The 25,640-nt window shown below is 43.1% G+C and overlaps 1 protein-coding gene across 2 annotated transcripts in view; it reads right to left on the bottom strand.

The window, feature by feature from the left end:
* Positions 1-24,246, bottom strand: part of LOC311136569 (AP-2 complex subunit beta-like) — a 67,880-nt gene extending 43,634 nt beyond the window's left edge. The window contains exons 1-14 of one of the 2 annotated variants that reach the window (XM_084170755.1): positions 24,103-24,246; positions 23,495-23,546; positions 23,109-23,214; positions 22,414-22,549; positions 21,776-22,021; positions 21,338-21,528; positions 17,723-17,944; positions 14,300-14,420; positions 11,408-11,503; positions 11,082-11,197; positions 10,775-10,940; positions 10,237-10,335; positions 9,856-10,115; positions 9,019-9,214 (exon numbers count right to left, since the gene is read on the bottom strand). In XM_084170755.1, the coding sequence (XP_084026881.1) occupies positions 9,019-9,214; positions 9,856-10,115; positions 10,237-10,335; positions 10,775-10,940; positions 11,082-11,197; positions 11,408-11,503; positions 14,300-14,420; positions 17,723-17,944; positions 21,338-21,528; positions 21,776-22,021; positions 22,414-22,549; positions 23,109-23,214; positions 23,495-23,531 (1,992 nt within the window). In that variant the 5' untranslated portion in view covers positions 23,532-23,546; positions 24,103-24,246. The remainder of the gene's footprint in view (positions 1-9,018; positions 9,215-9,855; positions 10,116-10,236; positions 10,336-10,774; positions 10,941-11,081; positions 11,198-11,407; positions 11,504-14,299; positions 14,421-17,722; positions 17,945-21,337; positions 21,529-21,775; positions 22,022-22,413; positions 22,550-23,108; positions 23,215-23,494; positions 23,547-24,102) is intronic. The other variant, XM_084170754.1, reaches the window with a different exon arrangement.
* Between the last annotated feature and the right edge of the window lie 1,394 nt (positions 24,247-25,640).

The following is a 25,640-nucleotide window of genomic DNA, read 5'->3' as shown; positions in this document are numbered from 1 at the left end:
TAAATCTGGACCATTCCTCAAGGACATGGCTCTAAATTAACAATAATTAATTGGTAGCACTGGTGCTCCCAATTTAAAAAAGTTAGAAGCACCACATGAAATTTAGGAGCACCAGAAAAAAATATGTTTTAAATTAAGATACAGCCTATATTGGGCCTATATTAATTATATCCACTTTTAAAGCACATGTTGTGCCCTATAAACTAATATGTAACACTGTGAAGACAGTTTATTATAAAAGCTAAAATGTTGATACGAACACCTGTCATGGAAATTACAAAGTCATTTGTGGAATGTTAGGTTTCTACATTTTGTAAATGGACTATTTTCCTATTGAGATGCATTACACTGAAAATTGTACACTGTCTCTTTAAAAATGTGAAGTTTGTGATGATGACGTGCAAGTATCCTTCATTCATTCATTGCTATGCTAAGATCATTGATCTCCTGAGGAAGCGATCACTTTTATTTTCTTTATGTGCCCTCAAATGTTTGGATATACTGGTAAAGTTAGCTAGCTAGCCAATGAGGTAACATGACCGAACAAAATGTAAACAAATGGTTAACGACGCGCAAGCAGTTTTAAAACTGCCCATGACGTGATTTATGAATGTAAAATGCAGTCCGGCGAACCGCTATAGAAAGATACAAATATTGCGCAAGTAATATGGGTCAGATATCCTGACCTGGTTGTGCCAGAAGCATGACGTTTTCGCTGTAGTAATGGTGCAACCATGACGCTATTGACTCACCTTTTTCTCTAGGGCACTCAGAAGCCTTTTCGTTACAACAATTATCTGCTCCCAAAATAACACTCCTGGTTGCAAAATAAATACCAAATTGGTCGCACTTTAGAGCCCTTTTCAAGGGTCCAAGTAGAAATGTCTAAAAGCCATGATGACTCTCGAGTCTCTCACTAAGGAGGTCCTCCTGGGTTCAGGACCCCTAAGGGGGAAAATGTCATTCAGTGTAAGGGTAAATTGGAGAGAACAGGAGCCTATGCAGTTCCCTGATACCGTTCCACTTCCCCAATGAGGGCAGCCTGCCATTCCCCAGAAGTGCCCAGCCGTGGGATCCTAAATCCAATTACTTCAGAATATCGGAATCTTACTCACTCTCCCAGTTTCGGAAGGTAGATGACAACCGGGTAGTAAATACACAGGGAAAACAATGAGAGTCAAAATGAAAGACTACTCATTTTACATTGCAATACAATTTGTGCATGAGTATTTCCGCATAATCTCTTGCTGGTGATTCAAAAACGGTGTCTTTTGAGGAACAAGCCCATAGCAGAATTCAGTGTAGACAATTGACAGACTCTGCATTCAAATGTCATATTCCATTATCATCAAAGGCTATAACAATGTTAAATATTGATTGCCCCACATTAAGCTTAGGCCTGCTTTTTTATTTTACAAATATATAACAAATAAAACTAGCAATGCTCTCTGACTGCGAGAAGCTCAGGGTACCCTTAGAATTTATCAGTGCTAAACTGTAACAACCGACTGAGGCCTGTTTCAGTTCACGGTTCTTTGCCTTTCATTAAAACCCATATCGATTCCATTAATTGGTTGAATGGGCTTAGAGTAAGTAGGCCTGCAGAATGGCTGATCATAAGGGGCAAGAGAGTAGCTTTCACTCCCCACTCTAATTACTCAGCAGAGCTGTTTAAACATTCTATTTAGCAGCACAACGGTAAAATGTCCTCGATTGGACTCTCCGACTTGGATTGGAGTCACTGCAGTTTTAATGACCGTCCAATTAAGATTTGATTGAAGCCTTTTATAATCTGGGAGCGCCAACCAAGAGGGACGAGGAGCACATCGAGATAGTCGGAGTAACACTTATCACAACGAGGCTGCGCTTTACATGGCCGGCAAGACGCGACCCCTAATTTGCTACGCTGAACTCCCCGCTCCAACTACAGTTGCCCTGGCCTGGAGAATACCAATTGACAAATGTGCCGTTCATTGGAAAATGTTACGTAATGGAGGTGGTGTATCTAGGGCAATATGATTCCTCATGGTTGAGCTTACACATTTTTTTTATCTCAGTCGAAGGTGTAGTCTCTTAAAAATGTCAGCTAACAAATTCAATCAAATTAATATCTCGGGCAGGGACTTCCCACCTCAGTGCCAATTCACTCCCTTCTGAACCCCCACTCTCCTGTGGCATAGTGCCTGGGCTAGTAGGGTAGTGGAATGGTAAACAGGTGCTCTCCTCTCCCATCTCACTGGCGAGGCGACTGGCTTAGCAGAAAGGATATAGTGGTAAAATATAATTATTATTATTATTGGTTGATGACTATACCATAGTCTGCCTCCCAAGTCTTCACTTCACTAAAGCAGAGCAGAACATTTTATTACAGGCTTAGGTGGGTTGGGTGAACCAATAGATTAAGAGCATCCATGCAACCTCTCCATTTACTTGAAGATGTTGTCCATTTACTCCATTTATTATTTTAATTATTATTCTTAACCACATATGGTGGCTACAACACTACAAGCTACAACACTATTTTGCAGACCGTCTGACACCATTTCCTTCCCTACCAGTAGAGTAGAACAACAGCTGTGGCTGTCCCTTCAGGCTAGAGTTGAGAACACAATCACCAGCTAATACAGTGCATTCGGAAAGTATTCAGACCCCTTCCCTTTTCCACATTTTGTTACGTTACAGCCTTATTCTAAAATTGATTAAATTAAAACATTTCTTCATTAATCTACACACAATACCCGTAATGAAAAAGCAAAAAGAGGTTTTTAGAATTTTTTGCAAATGCATTAAAAATAAAAAACAGAAATACCTTATTTACATAAGTATTCAGACCCTTTGCTATGAGACTCGAAATTGACCTCAGGTGCATCTTGTTTCTATTGATCATCCTTGAGATGTTTCTACAACTTGATTGGAGTCCACCTGTGGTAAATTCAATTGATTGGACATGATTTGGAAAGGCACACACCTGTCTATATAAGGTCCTACAGTTGGCAGTGCATGTCAGAGCAAAACCAAGCCATGAGGTACAAGGAATTGTCCGTAGAGCTCCGAGATAGGATTGTGTCGAGGCACAGATCTGGGGAAGGGTACCAAAAAATGTCTGCAGCATTGAAGAACACAGTGGCCTCCATCATCTTTAAATGGAAGAAGTTTGGAACCACCAAGACTCTTCCTAGAGCTGGCCGCCCGGCCAAACTGAGCAATCGGGGGAGAAGGGCCTTGGTCAGGGAAGTGACCAAGAACCCAGTGGTCACTGACAGAGCTCCAGAGTTCCTCTGTGGAGATGGGAGAACCTTCCAGGACAACCATCTCTGCAGCACTCCACCAATCAGGCCTTTATGGTAGTGGCCAGACGGAAGCCATTCCTCAGCAAAATGCACGACAGCCCGCTTGGAGTTTTCCAAAAGGCACCTAAAGGACTTTCAGACCATGAGAAACAAGTTTCCCTGGTCTGATGAAACCAAGATTGAACTCTTTGGCCTGAATGCCAAGCGTCACGTCTGGAGGAAATCTGGCACCATCCCTATGGTGAAGCATGGTGGTGGCAGCATCATGCTGTGGGGGTGTTTTTCAGCGGCAGGGACTGGGAGACTAGTCAGGATCGAGGGAAAGACAAACGGTGCAAAGTACAGAGAGATCCTTCATGAAAACCTGCTCCAGAGCGCTCAGGACCTCAGACTGGAGCGAAGGTTCAACAGGACAATGACCCTAAGCACACAGCCAAGACAAAGCAGGAGTGGCTTTGGGACAAGTCTCTGAATGTCCTTGAGTGGCCCAGCCAGAGCCCGGACTTGAACCTGATCGAACATCTCTGGAGAGACCTGAAAATAGCTGTGCAGCGACGCTCCCCATCCGACCTGACAGAGCTTGAAAGGATCTACAGAGAAGAATGGGAGAAACTCCCCAAATACAGGTGTGCCAAGCTTGTAGCGTCATACCCAAGAAAACTCAAGGCTGTAATCGCTGCCAACGGTGCTTCAACAAAGTACTGAGTAAAGGGTCTGAATACTTATGTAAATGTGATATTTAAGCTAGTTTTTTTAATTTGCAAAAATGTCTAAAAACCTGTTTTTGCTTTGTCATTATGGGGTATTGTGTGTAGATTGATGAGGGGTAAAAAACGATGTAATCCATTTTAGAATAAGGCTGTAACCTAATAAAATGTGGAAAAAGTCAAGGGGTCTGAATACTTTCCAAATGCACTGTATCATTAAAAAGTTAGTATGACTGTCTGTCAAGAGGAGAAAGTCTCGCTAAAACATAAGATACAGTGGGGGAAAAAAGTATTTAGTCAGCCATCAATTGTGCAAGTTCTCCCACTTAAAAAGATGAGAGAGGCCTGTAATTTTCATCTTAGGTACACGTCAACTATGACAGACAAAATGAGAAAAAAAAATCCAGAAAATCACACTGTAGGATTTTTAATGAATTTATTTGCAAATTATGGTGGAAAATAGGTATTTGGTCACCTACAAACAAGCAAGATTTCTGGCTCTCACAGACCTGTAACTTCTTCTTTAAGAGGCTCCTCTGTCCTCCACTAGTTACCTGTATTAATGGCACCTGTTTGAACTTGTTATCAGTATAAAAGACACCTGTCCACAACCTCAAACAGTCACACTCCAAACTCCACTATGGCCAAGACCAAAGAGCTGTCAAAGGACACCAGAAACAAAATTGTAGACCTGCACCAGGCTGGGAAGACTGAATCTGCAATAGGTAAGCAGCTTGGTTTGAAGAAATCAACTGTGGGAGCAATTATTAGGAAATGGAAGACATACAAGACCACTGATAATCTCCCTCGATCTGGGGCTCCACGCAAGATCTCACCCCGTGGGGTCAAAATGATCACAAGAACGGTGAGCAAAAATCCCAGAACCACACGGGGGGACCTAGTGAATGACCTGCAGAGAGCTGGGACCAAAGTAACAAAGCCTACCATCAGTAACACACTACGCTACTAGGGACTCAAATCCTGCAGTGCCAGACGTGTCCCCCTGCTTAAGCCAGTACATGTCCAGGCCCGTCTGAAGTTTGCTAGAGTGCATTTGGATGATCCAGAAGAGGATTGGGAGAATGTCATATGGTCAGATGAAACCAAAATATAACTTTTGGTAAAAACTCAACTCGTCGTGTTTGGAGGACAAAGAATGCTGAGTTGCATCCAAAGAACACCATACCTACTGTGAAGCATGGGGGTGGAAACATCATGCTTTGAGGCTGTTTTTCTGCAAAGGGACCAGGACGACTGATCCGTGTAAAGGAAAGAATGAATGGGGCCATGTATCGTGAGATTTTGAGTGAAAACCTCCTTCCATCAGCAAGGGCATTGAAGATGAAACGTGGCTGGGTCTTTCAGCATGACAATGATCCAAAACACACCGCCCGGGCAACGAAGGAGTGGCTTCGTAAGAAGCATTTCAAGGTCCTGGAGTGGCCTAGCCAGTCTTCAGATCTCAACCCCATAGAAAATCTTTGGAGGGAGTTGAAAGTCCGTGTTGCCCAGCGATAGCCCCAAAACATCACTGCTCTAGAGGACATCTGCATGGAGGAATGGGCCAAAATACCAGCAACAGTGTGTGAAAACCTTGTGAAGACTTACAGAAAACGTTTGACCTGTGTCATTGCCAACAAACGGTATATAACAAAGTATTGAGAAACATTTGTTATTGACCAAATACTTATTTTCCACCATAATTTGCAAATAAATTCATTAAAAATCCTACAATGTGATTTTCTGGATTTTTTTCCCTCATTTTGTCTGTCATAGTTGACGTGTACCTATGATGAAAATTACAGGCCTCTCTCATCTTTTTAAGTGGGAGAACTTACACAATTGGTGGCTGACTAAATACTTTTTTTCCCCACTGTAAATGAATAGAGCTTCCCAAAAAGCTGCTGCTCGTTTCAAGTGCTAAGCACTGAGTATAATGGTTATCCAGATGAGCAGCCACAAAACAACAAGACCTATGTGCATCTGGAGCCTTCATTATCACATTGTTACACTACAGATTCAAATTAGCTGGGTATAGCTAGCTAACTAGGACGTTTTAGATGCAAAACTGAAATGTTGATTAGTATGCACCGTCTTGTCAACCAAAACAACTCATCTGCATAAAGCCAAAAACAATCTTGACAGTGCAATAATATTAGCAGCATACAACCTGACAAGATGCTACCACTATCCACCCTCCACCATTAGGACCAAACTTCAGTTTACTGTGTGCGTGCCAGTGCCACCATGGCGTGCCAAGCCTCCGCCTCGGGTCTCTGCTGTATTGAGATGTCAGTGTGAAGCCGCATCGTGACGTCCCTGGCCTGTATGCCTCTCTGTACTAGTTTCTGGCAGATCAATCAGGGACAGGGAGGCAGGCTTCTCACTGACAGACAGAGTGTCTCTCTGTGGCCGCAGTTCAGCATACATCACCCTTGCTGTGTCAGCCAGAATGTGGATCCCATTATGGGTACCATTATGCCTGGCGAAAACCAAACACAGCATTCCACAGCAAGAACCTCATACCAACAGTCAAGCATGGTTGTGGTAGTGTGATCAGGGTTTGTACAGACAGTGGCTAGTCAAATTCAAGGACTTTCAAGTACTTTTTCAAGCACTAATATTTATTTTCAATGACCGTAATTCATATTATGCAATTGTTTCTAGTCACCACCGAATGGCAGTATATCGGCACAACCTCATGAAAAAATAAATAAAAAATTCTACTCAACAATATGTTCTTTCACTACTTATTTACTACATACATAAGTGGTAAGCCAGTACTGATGATTTTGTAATTTGAGTAGTGATGGGCATAGAATTGGGACATGCCTACTGATGAACACACATTTCCTATTCACATTACCACACAATTCCAGCTTAATGGGGAGGGTTTGGCCGGCAGCGATGTGGGTTTGTTTCCCACGGGGGGCCAGTATGAAAAAACAAAAAAAAATAATAATAATACATGTATGCATTCACTAACTGTAAGTCGCTCTGGATAAGAGCTTCTGCTAAATGACTAAAATGTAAAATGTAATGACTGTGTTTTTATTGGACATTTGGGAATCTACTACTTAATAGCTACGAAAGAGCGTCTTGCTTCCGACTGGCAGCTTTAGTGTCGCCCATCTTGGGTGGGCTGTGTGAGGAAAACGGCACGTGAATGGCCACCAGAAAGGCAGTAGCATGGCTGCCACTTGATAAAGCGGAATATAGCGGGCGCCTTGTGAATGAGGCGATTGGCAAAAAAGTTCTGGAGGTTGTTGCAGAGAAAAAGTCACAATGTAGAACTGAGAATGCAGCGTTGTGTCTTTCCCCCTTCATGTGGCTCTTCAGGGCCGACTCACCCATGCTTGCAATGTCAAAGTCTGACGCATTTTTTGCACCTTACACGGTGTGGGTTGGTTGGGTCCAGGGATGTAGTGGTAAAAAAAGGTGGGTAAACTATACTGAACAAAAATATAAAGCGCAACATGTAAAGTGTTGGTCCCATGTTTCATGAGCTGAAATAAAAGAACCCAGATATTTTCCATACGCACAAAAGGCAGGATTGAATCTACATTTTCCCAGCGTTGTAGCTATCGATGTGATGTTTGGCGGCGCCTAATCAGTCAGTTCTGTACCTGCATGATTGGCAGTGTGGGTGAAATTAGCGAGATCGCCTGGCAACCACAGCGCGAAACACGTGAGGAAATAAAACTCGGTAGTTTGCCTGGAAATTAATTTGCAAGACCAATACATTTCTATAATATTTTTCATAAATATATCTGATCATTTATCTGTTCTCATCTTATTTTAATTCAAGTACTTTTGAAGTACCAACTTGAGAAAATGTCTGATTTTCAAGGTATTCCAGTACTTGAATTAAATTCAAGTACTTTAAGCACCTCAAGCACCTTGTGCAAACCCTGTGTGATGGTTTGGGGATGCTTTGCCGCCTCAAGACCTGGATAACTTGCCTTAATAGAAGGAACCATGAATTCTGCTCTGTATCTGAGAATTCTACAGGAGAATGTCAGGCCATCCGTCTGTGAGCTGAAGCTGAAGCGCAGCTGGGTCATGCAGCAAGACAATGATCCAAAACACACAATCAAGTCTACATGAAAATTGTTAAAAAGCAACACATTGGATGTTTTGGAATGGCCTAGTCAAAGTCCAGACCTAATCCCAATTGAGATGTTGTGGCAGGACGTAAAACGAGCAGTTCATGCAAATGTCGCTGAGTTAAAGCAGTTCTGCATGCAAAAGTGGGCCACAGCGATGTGAGAGACTGATCAACAACTACAGGAAGCATTTGGTTGCAGTCATTGCAGCTAAAGGTGGCACAACCAGTTATTTAGTGTAAGGGAGCAATTACTTTTTCACACAGGGGAATTGGGTGTTGCATAACATTGTTAATTAAATAAATAAAATAACATTTTTGTTGTTATTTGTAAACTCAGGTTCTCTTAATCTAATATTAGGTTTTGGTTGAAGATCTGATAACATTCAGTATCAAAAATATGCAAAATAGAGAAAATCAGAAAGGGGAGAAATACTTTTTCACGGCACTGTATATCGATGAGTTTGATGTCGCCAAGGAGTCTTCCAGCAGCATGACCAGAGCATTGACATCTGACAACACTGCCATTCCACAGCAAAAACTCTACCTTTTCACTCCACAGTAAAGCTTAGGCCTACACCTTCAGATTATTTGACAGGAACATGTACCACTGTCACTGATGCATTCCAAAACCTGCAGTTATCCTAGTAATACGCAGATGCAATTAAAATGCCCTCTAGAATTCCTCTGCGTCCCTACAATATCTTAGGAGAAAAGCCTGAGAAAAGCCTACCCTGCTTAGGAAACCTGCACAATCACACGACATCATTCAACGTTTTATTGTTCATGGCACAATGAAACAATCTGGAGAGCACTATCCTATTGATCCCTCATGGACTACATTGACAATCCCACCATTCCAACCAAAATAAATCACTTTGTTGTTTGCAATTGTGTGTGAGTGTCTGTCACTCACCAGGCTGTCAAGGCCTCCGCCCAGCAGGTCGACGGCGCCCATCTGCATGGAAGACTGCTGCGGCACATTGACGGGGGGACCCAGGTCCAGGTTGAGCAGGTCTCCCAGCAGGTCTCCCTGGGAGGGGATGACTGACTGGGCCTGTTCAATGGGGGCCGCTGGCCCTGCGCTCACCGGGCTCTCGCCTGTGTCAATGCTGAGAGGTGGGAAGAGAGGAGGGCACATAGAGATGCATGTATGTCAGTGTTTCCCCTATATTCATTTAGCAGCACTTCTAAATCGTTGCCACCACTTCCAGAAATATGATACCCCCCTCGTGTACGACTCAAAACAGATATAAAAAAAATATATATAAAAATATATTGGATATATATGCTTTAATAAGATCATCTTTGAGAACTAACAATCACCTAAATAAAAACTAGACAGTTTAAAAAATGTCATGGCATGGGGCCCCCATTGATTTTGTTATAATGTTTGAGTCCCTCAGATAGCATAAGAAGACGGCATAAATGTTCTCTCAGCCCCATTACAAAATGTGTAGAATTGCAGGAAATTAGCTTTAAAACTAATCTTCTCGCTGCCCCATGGCAAAACTTTAGCTTTAAAGCAGCAACATTATGTATCTGCATCCAAGAGGATGGCCTCTAAATTTAGGCCGGAGACAGCGCCATTGCCACGCCCACTATGGGGGAGCAGATGTTGGTATTTGTGTGTAAGCAATGATAGCCTATCTGTTGTGCTAGAGGGGGAGGGAAGCTTTGTTAGGGGGTTAGGTGAGTGTCTGTCTTCCTGGGACTTAGGTAACTGAGTAACTTCCTGGTAACTGTGTCTCACCTGCCGTGCTGGATGGGCAGGTGCTTGCGGTGGATGCCGTGGCTACCCTCCACGAAGGCGTTGGGGGGCTTGTGGTAAACAGAGGCCAGGGAGCCAATGTGGCAGATGAGCTCATCCAGCAGGGTGGGCTCAATCAGGTCCGTCTCCTCTGAGATCAGGGGCTTCTCGGACAAGACCACCTCCTTGGCAGTCACCGGGTCGGTGGACAGCAGGCGCCAGTAGATGTAACCCCTGTCACGCAGGTCAGGGTTGTCAGAGTCCTAGGAGGACACAAGGGGAAGGAATCACAGTGGTGAATAGACAGTGGTGATTTTAAGTTTGAGACAGTTTGAAGCAAAAGAGGGAGACATATTGGTGTGTCTCTGTGTGTGTCTCTGTCACCTGTGTGGCCAGACTAAGGACCTGCTGCACCAGCTCCTGAGTCTCAGACGGTTTCTTGAGGAATAGCTTGACGATGGCCGTCAGAAGAGTGAGCTGGACCTGAAACACAACACACCCCCAAGACTGTCAATGGTCTGACCCAACCTCATACCTGTACAAACAATGATAGTGTCTGTCTAACCCTGATAATAAAGGTGATTATTTTTAGGGCGGGGCCAAATCAACTCCTAGCCCCAAGGCACGTGTAGATCTGAAAGGATGGCTTTAATGAAAGCAATATAGCAGAAATTACAGTCAAGGGCAAGGTGGCGCTATTACCATATTCAATCCAGTCTTTGCCCTAGTTTCATTTCCAGGCAGGGTGTAAAGGTCCCAAAGACAACATCAAGGCCATCTGGCATTAAGATTGTCAAATGAAACCAACAAGGTGAAACATTGATCCAATCTTTTCAGATTTATATTAAGGGTCTTGCGGGGTAGTTAGATTAGAAATTGCTGACCTCAACTGACCTGGGTGCTCTGCTCTGGGACAACTGACCTGGGTGCTCTCGTCGTGGAAGCCCTCTAGGAAGCTCTCCAGCAACTCGTCAGCGTTGTCGATCCTCTCAGCGTACTCGCCCACGATCCAGATCATGGCGGCACGCGCATCCGGCTCGTCCAAAGAGTCCAGGTTCTCACACAGTGTGGCGATGATGCTCTCATATCTGACGAGATAGAGAGAACACAAAGGGTCAGGGTAAATACTAGTGTCTGTCTGGGCCTTGGGATGGACACAGACAGGGGCGGTATAGGTCCTAATGAGGAAAGATTATAATTATCGGGGATGGAGGGAAAAGGACACCTACTTGTTGGGGTATTTGCGGAAGATGTCCCTGATGACCACAATGGCCTCCTGCACCACATAGTTGACTTTGGTCTGGATGAGGTCCAGCAGGGTGCTCACACAGCGCTCAGCAGATTGCTAACAGAGAGACAACAGGAACAAAGTCAACCCTGACCCAACACAGATTTTTTTTTAATCAGTGGCCAAATTACCTCGTTTAAAATCCCTCAAACAACTTTAGAAGATTGGATGCCACTTTTATGGAACAGCTATAACATCTGAAGTTCAGATAGACATTGATCAGAGAGCCTCTCTGTGTCTGTCTATGACGGTGTCTCGGATTCCTACCTCCACTTTGATGGCACAGCGTCCGATGGCTCTCACTGCCTTGCGCACAAAGTCAACGTCCACCTCGGTGGCGTACTCCTTCAGCTCAGCCAACACCTGGGGAGAGAGCCGGGCATTTGAGTGAAAAACATGACACACACACACAGTCACACAGACACGGTGGGAGGACAAGCAAACGTATTGACATTGTAAGAGAATGATTTGAGGAGACAAGGTTAAGGTTGGGTGAATTATGTATGCATCCAAGGCTAAGCTACCCAAGCCAAAGCTTGGCTCTTAACAGCGAAGGAAGCAAGCACATCCACTGTCCAAAACGTGTGTTCATTAAGGCATCATTTGACAGCACGCCTGTCAAGAGTACCAGCTAAGACTGATTAGGAGTGACGCATTGGGATGTGAACATAAGTTGAAATAAGTCTTCAATATAAACTGAGTATACAAAACGTTAAGAACACCTGCTCTTTCCATGACATAGACTGGCCAGGTGAATCCAGGTGAAAGCTATGATACCTTATTGATGTCACTTGTTAAATCCACTTCAATCAGTGTAGATGAAGGAGAGGAGACAGGTTAAAGAAGGATTTTTAAGCCTTGAGACAACTGAGACATGGATTGTACAGTGGGGAAAAAAAGTATTTAGTCAGCCACCAATTGTGCAAGTTCTCCCACTTAAAAAGATGAGAGAGGCCTGTAATTTTCATCATAGGTACACGTCAACTATGACAGACAAAATGAGAATTTTTTTTCCAGAAAATCACATTGTAGGATTTTTAATGAATTTATTTGCAAATTATGGTGGAAAATAAGTATTTGGTCAATAACAAAAGTTTCTCAATACTTTGTTATATAGCCTTTGTTGGCAATGACACAGGTCAAACGTTTTCTGTAAGTCTTCACAAGGTTTTCACACACTGTTGCTGGTATTTTGGCCCATTCCTCCATGCAGATATCCTCTAGAGCAGTGATGTTTTGAGGCTGTCGCTGGGCAACACAGACTTTCAACTCCCTCCAAAGATTTTCTATGGGGTTGAGATCTGGAGACTGGCTAGGCCACTCCAGGACCTTGAAATGCTTCTTACGAAGCCACTCCTTCGTTGCCCGGGCGGTGTGTTTGGGATCATTGTCATGCTGAAAGACCCAGCCACGTTTCATCTTCAATGTCCTTGCTGATGGAAGGAGGTTTTCACTCAAAATCTCACGATACATGGCCCCATTCATTCTTTCCTTTACACGGATCAGTCGTCCTGGTCCCTTTGCAGAAAAACAGCCCCAAAGCATGATGTTTCCACCCCCATGCTTCACAGTAGGTATGGTGTTCTTTGGATGCAACTCAGCATTCTTTGTCCTCCAAACACGACGAGTTGAGTTTTTACCAAAAAGTTATATTTTGGTTTCATCTGACCATATGACATTCTCCCAATCCTCTTCTGGATCATCCAAATGTACTCTAGCAAACTTCAGACGGGCCTGGACATGTACTGGCTTAAGCAGGGGGACACGTCTTGCACTGCAGGATTTGAGTCCCTGGCGGCGTTGTGTGTTACTGATGGTAGGCTTTGTTACTTTGGTCCCAGCTCTCTGCAGGTCATTCACTAGGTCCCCCTGTGTGGTTCTGGGATTTTTGCTCACCGTTCTTGTGATCATTTTGACCCCACGGGGTGTGATCTTGCGTGGAGCCCCAGATCGAGGGAGATTATCAGTGGTCTTATATGTCTTCCATTTCCTAATAATTGCTCCCACAGTTGATTTCTTCAAACCAAGCTGCTTACCTATTACAGATTCAGTCTTCCCAGCCTGGTGCAGGTCTACAATTTTGTTTCTGGTGTCCTTTGACAGCTCTTTGGTCTTGGCCATAGTGGAGTTTGGAGTGTGACTGTTTGAGGTTGTGGACAGGTGTCTTTTATACTGATAACAAGTTCAAACAGGTGCCATTAATACAGGTAACGAGTGGAGGACAGAGGAGCCTCTTAAAGAAGAAGTTACAGGTCTGTGAGAGCCAGAAATCTTGCTTGTTTGTAGGTGACCAAATACTAATTTTCCACCATAATTTGCAAATAAATTCATTAAAAATCCTACAATGTGATTTTCTGGATTTTTTTCTCTCAATTTGTCTGTCATAGTTGACGTGTACCTATGATGAAAATTACAGGTCTCTCTCATCTTTTTAAGTGGGAGAACTCGCACAATTGGTGGCTGACTAAATACTTTTTTTCCCGACTGTATATGTGTGCCATTCAGAGGGTGAATGGGCAAGACAAACATTTTTAGTGCCCTTAAACAGGGTATGGTAGTAGGTGCCATGCGCACCGGTTTGTGTCAAGAAATGCAGCACTGCTGAGTTTTACACACTTAACGGTTTCCCGTGTGTATCAAGAATTGTCCACCACCCAAAGGACATCCAGCCAACTTGACACAACTGTGGGACGCATTGGAGTCAACATTGGCCAGCATCCCTTTGGAACGCTTTCGACACCTTGTAGAGTCCATGCCCCGGTGAATGAAGGCTTTTCTGAGGGCAAAGGGGGGGGGGGGGGGGGGTTGGCAACTCAATATTAGGAAGGTGTACCTAATGTTTGGTATACTCAGTGTTTTGGTGCGGCTGAACAGACGAATGCAAATCTGGGCTAGCTCCTGTTGTTTTCTAAGGGCCATGTTGTTATGTTAACAAAACTGTATCTTTTTGTGGGCCAATAACATTATCATAAGTCAAATGGATACAGTATGAAAAACAAACAAAGCATATACAGTATGGAGCTAGCTTCCACAAAATGGTACAAAGATGGTTTTCTGTGTAGAGTGACTAAGTATAAAATGATGTACAGCAAATCATGAGAAGTGAACACCCTAATATAGACTTCCATTCACTGAGGTATGGGGATCCATGAGCAGTACCTGGGCTATGTTGGCCTGGGAGGCCAGGCGAATCATGATATCCAGTTTCTCCAATTTGACGTAGATGGGGTCGTTGTACTTGACAAAGAACACCTTGATCTCCTGCTTCAGGATCTCAGGCCTAAATAGTAGAGATTACATGTATAATGGGAACAGAACAACTCTATACAGTGCCTTGCAAAAGTATTCATCCCCCTTGGCGTTTGTCCTATTCTGTTGCATTACAACCTGTAATTTAAATGGATTTCTATTTGGATTTCATGTAATGGACATACACAAAATAGTACAAATTGGTGAAGTGAAATGAAAAAAAAAATGAAAAAAAAAAATTATACAAAATAAATAACGGAAAAGTGGTGTGTGCATATGTATTCACCCCCTTTGCTATGTAGCCCCTAAATAAGATCTGGTGCAACCAATTACCTTCAGAAGCCACATACAGTGGGGAGAACAAGTATTTGATACACTGCCGATTTTGTAGGTTTTCCTACTTACAAAGCATGTAGAGGTCTGTAATTTTTATCATAGGTATATTTCAACTGTGAGAGATGGAATCTAAAACAAAAATCCAGAAAATCACATTGTATGATTTTTAAGTAATTAATTTGCATTTTATTGCATGCAAAAAATCAATTTTAATTCCAGGTTGTAAGGCATCAAAATAGGAAAAATGCCAAGGGGGGTGAATACTTTCGCAAGCCACTGTATGTCTATCTATGTGGTCCTGATCTGAACCCACAGAGCTGAGAGATGGGAAGGGTACATTGGAAGAGAAATGCTGTCATCTAGTGGCTAGGAAGTGAGGAGGACACAAAACGAAAACATGGTGCCAAGACATAAAATGGTCCAATGCAGCCTCTTTTATCTCAATATCAAATAATTTCTGTGTAAAAATTAATTAATTTTAATGCCTTAAATATATATATATTTTTTAAATCCTTCTTTGCATAGAGCAATTTCTCAAGCAAGAATTTTACTAGGATTGTCTGTGAGTGGTCTGAGCGGGAGGGGAAAACCAAAAACTAGCTGTTATTGGCAGGGAGGTTTGGAATTAACTTTCTTATTGGTCTATTAAGTCAAAGTTGCAGGTCCATAATGATGTTCTGAGAGAGCAACTTGGCATATATAACAAAGCAATTAGAAATGCCAGACGGGCTAATTTTTCTAACTTGATCACTAATAATCAGAATAATTCAAGAGTGCTCTTCTTGACCATTGATGGCCTGATAAATCCTACCCCCGCAAACCTGTGTGAACTTTCCAAACGTGATGAGTTTGCGGCATATTTCAGAGACAAGATAACAAACATTAGCCTGGGTAACAGTCAAGCAAGACCTGATGAGAAGTTTGATGATATGTGCCCTAGCCTACCACGCAAAGGCACTATGGATTTATTTTCCCTGGTTGACACAGACATGCTCAGGAAAGTGATAACTCAAGCCTTCTAACTGCCTTCTCGATCCTATCCCCACCACCTTCTTCAAAACGGTTTTCGTGCCGACAACAGCACAGAGATAGCCTTAGTTAAAGTGGTAAATTATCTTTGTGCCAACACAAATGCCAAACAGCTCTCTGTCCTTGTACTCTTGGATTTAAGTGCTGCATTCAACACTGTTGAACATTATGTCCTTCTGGACAGACTGGAGAGGTGGGTTGGCCTCTCCGGTCCAGTTCTAATTGGTTTAGCACCTATTTAACTGGTTGAGAGTTTTTTGTCACCCTTGGTGAAATTAACTCAGAGAAAATACATATCACGTGGCGTTCCACAAGGTTCGATTTTGGGTACGGTACTGTTCAGTTTATATACAGTTTGTTACCCCTTAGAAGCGTTATCAGAAAGCACATCATTGATTTTCACTGCTACGCAGACAATACACAACTTTAAGTTTCTGTGTCACCAGAGGATTTGAGCTCCACTGATAAATTATTGGACTGTATTAGTGACTTAAATACTTGGGATGGCTCACAACTTCCTCCAGCTAAATCAATACAAGATCGAGGTACTTATTGTTGGAGCCAAAGCACAGAGAGAATCTGGTCGCACATTTTAATTAACTGGCAATAAAGATAAAACACCAGGTAAAAAAACCTGGGTGCCATTTTAGATTCTGAATTCAATTTCGAATCACACATTAGGAATGTGACCAAAATAGCTTTTAACCACTTGAGGAACATTGCCAAAGTGCGGCCGTTTCTCTCTCAGGCTGATACAGAGAGACTCATCCATGCTTTTATTACAAGCAGGCTTGACTACTGTAATGCTCTCCTGTCTGGTTTACCCAAGAAAGCTATTGGTCAACTACAAAACATACAGAATGCTGCAGCACGAGTACTGTCCAAGACCAGACAGAGAGCACACATTACACCAGTTTTAAGGTCTCTGCACTGGCTGCCTGTGAGTTTTATATTTAATTTTACAATTATCTTATTGTTTTTTAAATCAATCCACAATTGTGCACCCCAATACATGTCAGACATGCTTTTAAGTTATGCACCCAGTAGGTCTCTCAGGTCCTCTGTCCTTTTAACTTTCCCAAAGTCTAGGACCAAGAGGCATGGAGAGGAACCTTTAGTTATTATTTATTTTATTATTTATTTATTTTATTTTTAGTCATTTAGCAGACGCTCTTATCCAGAGCGACTTACAGGAGCAATTAGGGTTAAGTGCCTTGCTCAAGGGCACATCGACAGATTTTTCACCTAGTTGGCTCGGGGATTAGAACCAGCGACCTTTCGGTTACTGGCACAACGCTCTTACCCACTAAGCTACCTGCCGCCCATTATGCCCCCAGCCTCTGGAATAGCCTGCCAGAGAACCTGAGGGGGGCCCGAAACTGTGGACATATTTAAAAGAGATAATAAAACACACCTTTTTAGCTTTGCTTTTCCTTAGGGTGCTTTTTACTCTTTAAATTTGTATTGTTATTTTGTTTTTTATCCTCTTATGTTTGTTGTGTAGTAAATATTTATTTTATTTTCATTGTTTTATATTTTTGTTTTTTCCTGTGAAGCACATTGCGTTGCATTCCATGTCTGAATTGTGCTGTATAAATAGAGCTTGATTTGATTTGATTAACTGGTTTACCGTCTAGTGATGTCACCAGGCAGGAAAAAACTCCATCCCACCAAAACAGGCTGACATTTCAGGCAGTCTTTTCAAACAGCTCTTACACTAAAAAGGGCATTATCATCATTTCACAGTATTATTCCAACCTCATAGTGTGGAAATATACATATAAAACACAGGAAAATCACGTTTTTGACTGCACTGGGCCTTATCCAACACCAAATTCCACATCACTGAGGATTCATTTAGAAAGGGATAAACTAAACACATTTTGATGGATTGCTACATTCCAGCCCTGATCCCTTGGAGGCTAGCAATAACTTAGCATTAATGTTGAGTGTAAGTTGCCCACTGACCTTTTCTGGACGATGAGGTTGATGTTTCTGAGGGCCACATACTGGACCTCTGGCTCCCCAGAGAGCAGGGTGACCAGCGGTGGGGACAGCTTCTTCAGCAGGGTGTTGTAGTAGTCCGACTCCTTGGGCAGAAGCTCCAGGAACTTCATCAGCACCTTGACGGCCGACAGCACCACTGCCGAGTTGGCATGGGAGAGACGGGGCGTGACCCGCTCGCAGATGCTGGGAGAGAAAGAGGAGTAGAGATGGGTTTATTAGTGCAATCTATATTACAAAGGCATTAAAAGTTGACAACACCATAAGTGATTTTAGTGCACATTTGACACGGTCAGCCATGCCATCCTACTGGACTGCATGGAGAAGCTCCTGGGCCTGTCAGACACCGTCCTGAACTCTCTCACTGATCGCTACCAGTTTGTAGCCATCTGTCCTAGTAGGTCAGACACAGTTGTGGTCTGACAAGGGGTCCCTCAAGGCTTGGTCCTGGGGCCACTACTGATTTGTATCTGCATGCTGCCACTGGGAAACATCTTGAGGAAACACGGACTGGGGTTTACTTTTATGCTGATGGCACTCAGCTGTATGTCTCCACAAACACTGACACTGCCACTGCACTCCTGGTCAGCTGCCTGCAGGACATCAAAGCGTGGATGCAGTGGAGTTTCCTGCAGTTCATCCTGATTGGCACTCGCACAATTATAAACAACATCAGCAGCTACAGCCTCAATATTGATGGTGTCAAGGTCACCCCCTCCAGTGGGGTTCACAACCTGGGTGTGATATTTGACAGTCACCTCTCGTTTGAGGCCCACATCAAGAGTATGACCAAAGTCACATTTTTCCATCTACAGAACATTGGCAGGTTACTATGCCATCACAACCTGCAGCTGAGCCACTCATCCTTTATTTCATCCCATCTGGACTATTGTAATGCCCTTTTTGTTGGCGCATATGCCAAGTGCCTAAACAGGCTACAATATCTCCAGAACTGTGGTGCACGTGTCCTCACCCACACCTCCACCCACGAGCACCTCACTCCAGTGTTGTTCAACCTCCACTGGGTCCCCATATGCTCACGAATCGACTACAATATCCTGGTTCACACCTACCAAGCTATCCACAACTCTGGACCCAAGTACCTGTCCACCTCATTCTACTCTCCTGCCCCAAGCGCACCCTTCGCTCCACCAGGTTCATCTCCCTTCAGCAGCCCCGCAGCAGACTAAAAACTATGGGTGACGGGGCTTTCATTTGCGAGGCTCCGCGGCTGTGGAACGCACTTCAAGACACTATTAGGGCTGCAAATTCTCTGTCCTCAGTTAAGGCACAGCTCAAGACCATGCTGTTCAGAAAAGCTTTCAAGGACCTCTGCTAATTCTGTTCATGTCCTCCGGATCTGCGACACCTGTATATAGCTTTGATTGTTGTCTGTATTGTGTGTTTTGGATTTTTTTATTATTATTACAAGTATTATTATTAGTATTATTATTAGTAGTAGTGGTACCTGGTAGCACACTATACACTACCGTTACAATAGTTTGGGGTCACTTAGAAAAGCAATTTTTTGTCCATTAAAATAACATCAAATTGATCAGAAATACAGTGTAGACATTGTTAATGTTGTAAATGGCTATTGTAGCTGGAAACTGCAGATTTTTAATGGAATATCTACAGTTGAAGTCGGAAGTTTACATACACTTAGGTTGGAATCATTAAAACTCGTTTTTCAACCACTCCACAAATTTCTTGTTAACAAACTATAGTTTTGGCAAGTCGGTTAGGACATCTATTTTGTGCATGACAAGTAATTTTTCCAACAATTTTTTACATACAGATTATTTCACTTATAATTCACTGTATCACAATTCCAGTGGGTCAGAAGTTTACATACACTAAGTTGACTGTGCCTTTAAACAGCTTGGAAAATTCCTGAAAATTATGTCATGGCTTTAGAAGCTTCTGACAGGCTAATTGACATCATTTGAGTCAATTGGAGGTGTACCTATGGATGTATTTCAAGGCCTACCTTCAAACTCAGTGCCTCTTTGCTTGACATTATGTTAAAATCAAAATAAATCAGCCAAAACCTCTGAAAAAAATGGTAGACCTCCACAAGTCTGGTTCATTCTTGGGAGCAATTTCCAAACGCCTGAAGGTACCACGTTCATCTGTACAAACAATTGTACGCAAGTATAAACACCATGGGATCATGCAGCCGTCATACCGCTCAGGAAGGAGACTCATTCTGTCTCCTAGAGATGAACGTACTTTGGTGCGAAAAGTGCAAATCAATCCCAGAACAGCAGTGACGATGCTGGAGGAAACAGGTACAAAAGTATCTATATCCACAGTAAAACAAGTCCTATATCGACATAACCTGAAAGGCTGCTCAGTAAGGAAGAAGCCACTGCTCCAAAACCGCCATAAAAAAGCCAGAATACGGTTTGCAACTGCACATGGGGACAAAGATCGTACTTTTTGGAGAAATGTCCTTTGGTCTGATGAAACAAACATAGAACTGTTTGGCCATAATGACCATCATTATGTTTGAAGGAAAAAGGGGATGGCTTGCAAGCCGAAGAACACCATCCCAACCGTGTTTTGCGGGTACTATTTAATGAAGCTGCCAGTTGAGGACCTGTGAGGCGTCTGTTTCTCAAACTAGACACTCTAATGTATTTGTCCTCTTGCTCAGTTGTGCACCGGGGCCTCCCACTCCTCTTTCTATTCTGGTTAGAGCCAGTTTGCGCTGTTCTGTGAAGGGAGTAGTACACATCGTTGTACGAGATCTTCAGTTTCTTGGCAATTTCTCGCATGGAATAGCCTTCATTTCTCAGAACAAGAATAGACTGACGAGTTTCAGAAGAAAGTTATTTGTTTCTGGCCATTTTGATCCTGTAATCGAACCCACAATTGCTGATGCTCCAGATCCTCAACTAGTCTCAAGAAGGCCAGTTGTATTGCTTCTTTAATCAGCACAACAGTTTTCAGCTGTGCTAACATAATTGCAAAAGGGTTTTCTAATGATCAATTAGCCTTTTAAAATGATAAACTTGGATTAGCAAACACAACGTGCCATTGGAACACAGGACTGATGGTTGCTGATAATGGGCATCTGTACGCCTATGTAGATATTCCATTAAAAATCAGCCGTTTCCAGCTACAATAGCCATTTCCAACATTAACAATGTGTACACTGTATTTCTGATCAATTTGATGTTATTTTAATGGACAAAAAATGTGATTTTCTTTCGAAAACAAGGACATTTCTAAGTGACCCCAAACATTTGAACGGTAGTGTATATATTTACATTCATTGTCATTTAGCAGACGCTCTCATCCAGAGCGACTTACAGGAGCAATTAGGGTTAAGTGCCTTGCTCAAGGGCACAGACAGATTTTTCACCTAGTCGGCTCTGGGATTAGAACCAGCGACCTTTCGGTTACTGGCACAACGCTCTTAACCACTAAGCTACCTGTTACTCTGACAACTAAAATCAGCTTTCAGTTCAGTTTCTATAGAAACCGGAAAATCCAAAACGTTTTCAGAATGATAACAGAACTAACTAAATTAATCTACTTCGTTTGAGGTGACGACAAAAGATGTGTGCGTACCTCTGGGCCTCGCGCTCGTCTTTGGGGTTGTAGTTGGACAGGCAGTCCAGGATGAAGATCTGGCCCCACTCGGTGCACTCGTTGAGGGCCGTCAGCAGCTTGTTGATGTTCTGGGGGTTGAGGTCCAGCAGGTTGCTGTTGGGGTGGGACTCACTGATCTCAGACAGAGCTGCCACTGCGTTGGCCACCACCTGGAGGTTCAGACACAGTGATCAGTGGTCAGAGATCAGTGGTCTGTCTTGTCTGGCAATGGCCTTTCATTGGGGAAATAGGGTTAATCATGAGAAACAGTTAAAACAGGTCCTGGAACAACACCCTTACAGGCTGTTTTTAAATTACCCCCGAAGTGTATAAGAAATGTAAACGAAGTCTGAGAATTTCGCCTGACATGTACATAGTCTAGGCTGTGCCTAGGGGCCTAATGCCAGCCTATCCTACCATGGGGTTGGAGTCGGCGATGAGGTCCCTGAGGGAGTCCAGGAAGCCCTGGTCCTCCACCATCTGGGCGTTGATGTCATGGAGCTTTGCCACGCACACCGCCGCCGTCTTCCTCACGTACGGGTCCTCGTCCTTTAGACACTTCCTCAGCGGCTCACACAGGTACTCTGTGATCTTGTCCACGCGGATGCAGCCCATGGTGCGCACAGCCAGGGCCCGAATCAGGGGATTAGGGTCCTCACAGTCCTGAGGGAGAGAGAGGTGAGATATATATGGATGGGGAAGTACAGTATTGCAATGGCTAGGCTGTGTAATATGTTAATAATAATAATAATAATAATAATATGCCATTTAGCAGACGCTTTTATCCAAAGCGACTTACAGTCAACAGCCAAAGTAAGTGGAAAACCATGTAAATGTATATTTTTATGTAAAATAAAAGGCCTTGCCTGGTCTGTAGGTAATGCTGCAGGCTCTGGCATACATGTCTACAGTGTCGGCGTAGGTTTTAATCCAACCTACTGCCCTTTGACACAACATCTCACTATCTTTCCCCACTGTCATCCTCTCTCTCTCTACGGGTTTAATAAAATCAGAAAATACCATTATAAATATATTTAAAAAATAAAAGGCCTTGCCTTGACAAAGCTGTTGACAGCCATGATGGCCATGTCAGGCTGGCTCTTAGCATAGTTCATCAGGTACAGGTAGACAAGCTTTTTCAGCTCCAGATTGTCAGTCTGCATGCAGTTCACCACGTCTGGGAAGAGGGAGCTAAAGGACAGACAATTTTAGGTCATAACTACAAAACACCATATGTTGACAGTTAGCCGATGGTAACTACATATCAAGTCAGAAAATGTTGCATTTAAAAATCTTTTGATTTCCCTTAAAGGTAGACTCAGCGAAATGACGTTGCCACGAGAAGCACCGCAGATATTGTGATGAGCGAGATGCAAGACTTCGCTCTCACACAGTATCTGCGCATGGGCACGGATTCACTTCAGGCTGTTACAACGTGGTAGCAACGGGACCAAAACAGCGGAGAAGTTTAGCCTTGTGTTTCAATGCTTAAATTATTGCGGAAATTTACCCAGAATCCTGTTTACTTAGTGCATTAATGCCATATCAGGGAGCATACCATTAATAATAGAGATTATAATACATAACTTGCCAATTATAGACAAGTAGGCAATCTCTTGTACATTAAAGTAAAAATAATTGCTGAGAAGTGTTTGGAGAGCAGAAGCTGCAGCCAGATCATTAGATAATGTCAGAGGGATGAATGGTCAACACACAGAAGTGTCACAGGAAGCAATCAGCTGTACTGTACCTGACATCCTTGCCCACAGTCATAGCCGCAATGACCTTCTTCACCGCCTCCTTCCTCTTCTCTTTCTTCTCATTGTTCAGCTCTGCCTTCAGCTCAAATATCTCCCCTGTAACAGGATACAGATGAAGCAAGAGTTCAGTGTGACAACAGAATGATGCTCTGATCCAGCAACACTGGTAGAACTGTCAGTTTAGTTGTCAGCTTTGGCATGAACAGTTCAGCCTTTAGTGGTAATTTCATACATCATGTTTCTGTGAGGAGAGTAGGAGCCAATCTATTTCCATTCAGAGTTATGTTGCACTTTCCTAATGGTAGGCATGCACTCATGATCAAGGGGACAATGTGTCATTGAAGAAGACAATACCCTTAATCGTTTTAAGACTCACCTTTTTTATTTGTTGTAAAATATTTTGAGTCAGTCATTGTTGTTCTTCAAATCTGTTACAGGGCACATCCAGCATTAGAGTACACAAAGGACACATCATTGGCCTATGATACAAATTATTCTAGCTATATCTTTACTCTTGGCTTCTAAATATGTTTTATAGAGTTGAATGCGAGGGAACAAGCAAAGCACAAATATAACAGCATCCCATGCCCATGACACATCAGCTGGACGTCACGACAGCAGCACTTTCACTGGCTTAGTGGCTAACGTCGGTAGTTAACGTTAGCTAGTTTGCTAGTCTGTAACAGTTTACTGCCTTTTATAATACCGAGGGAAAACAAGTTGGTAAATATACTATTTATTACTATAAATGTAGTTATCTAGCTAAAAGCTCACAACAGAGACAAGTGTTTCCAATTACAAGGCAATTATTGTCTTGGGTGTGACCCCAGGCCCGTGGAGTAGGGAAAATATCTGTCCTACTAAACTAGCTAGCTGGCTAGGGATGATTGTAAGGCCTCTGTACTTCCAGGTAGCTAGTGCTCGCTAGATAACGTTAACGTTAAAACCACAGCAAATCATCATTACAAATTGAAAGGTACAAACTTGTTTTGAGAGGTAATTTCAATAAGAAACTGCGTCGCTAGGGTGAGTGAAGCTATTCCAGAACTGGGAAGATGTTTTTGCTCCTTGATTGCCGCAGAGCGATAGCTAGCCGTGGAAAGATGGAGCACTCCCGGAAAAAGAAAATGAGTGAAGGGTATCGGAGCCAGAAAGGCGTAACTCCGGAACACAGTTCATTTCGACCGGAAATAGCCGGACTATGTTTACAGAGGGACACGGAGTAGGTCAGAAACACGTTTGAATTAAATAATTGAGGATAGCTAGCTATGCCTGTGTAGTTTCGGTGGATATTGTTGTGTGTGTCAACTGTAGGGATGCCCATGTTGCTGGGGATCGGAAGTGTCCGGTGCGAGAGGGGCAGGTTGAAGTGGCCAGAGTAGCGCAGGTGTCGTATGCTGAGGCAGTGAAGAAAGTAGAGGAGGATGGGTCAGGGGTGAGGGATCCTGAGAGGATCCCAGTGAGCAGTAGATTTGTGCCCGCACAGAGGGATAGGCCAACGACTGATATATTCAGTAAGGTTGGCTTCTTAGCGTCCATAGCAATGGTTATCAACTGTACCGCAGAAATTGAACGTAAATCACAGAAAATAGATGTGGTGGCAGCTGCAGAGAAGTATTTGGGTATACGAGATTTGACTTCAGAAGAGTTACAAGATGTTTTTTATTTTTATGAAATAGTGGCATATAGTTGTGGGGTTGGTTGGTGGTGCAATTTCCCCCCTCTCGTCACAAAATGTAACGTGATTGAACACACACTACCGCACAGTAGGTGGCGGCATGCACAAACACATTTTATTTATTTATTTAATTGTTCTGTCTGTGATGTCTCTGCATGACTTGTCACATTTTCATCAGTCGAAATTGATGTATTTAGATAGCTGAATTATGTTTATATCTATTTGAACTTGCCAGTATAGAAAGTTGTTAGCTAACTTGCTGTCACTGTAGCCAACTTGGCTAGCTAGTTAGGAAGCTAAGCCTGTTTCCAACCGTGTTTGAACACACCAGCCATGGCGGAACGTGGTGCACATTTGAAAACTGCAGCTGCAGATGACAGACCGTCGATATTCGAGGTCCTGGCGCAGGACTCCCTGATGGGTGCTGTCAGACCCGCCATGCGACACACTGTGAAGTTTCAACTATATTTTCCCACCACTGTATATTTTGCTACGATATCTGCAGACACCAGTAACAAACTATAAACCACAGTTATCCAACAACGGTCCTGGAGAGTCCCGAGTACTGGCCCGGGTGTGCCGGCTTTTGTTACAGACCAGTGATAACATGCCAGAAGGCCATGCTTGTTGGTTGGTCGGTTGATTATTTGAAACGGCTAGGACAAAGGTCTGCACACATGTGGTTATATTTGTGCATGTGACTTGGAGAACTCTGGTCTATAGTTTTGCAGTTCCCTCAAGGTATCCTACTAGACTACAGACTGGCATTATGACGTTGGATCACTTGATGTGTTAAATATTTTGCCTTAGACATTGTATGACTTTTTAATACCGCTCAGGGATT

This window comes from Coregonus lavaretus (genome assembly GCF_964263955.1).
Source record: "Coregonus lavaretus genome assembly, chromosome: 10".
Lineage (NCBI taxonomy): Eukaryota > Metazoa > Chordata > Actinopteri > Salmoniformes > Salmonidae > Coregonus > Coregonus lavaretus.
The sequence above is the reverse complement of the archived record's forward strand: the minus strand, read 5'-3'. Positions and strand labels throughout refer to the sequence as shown.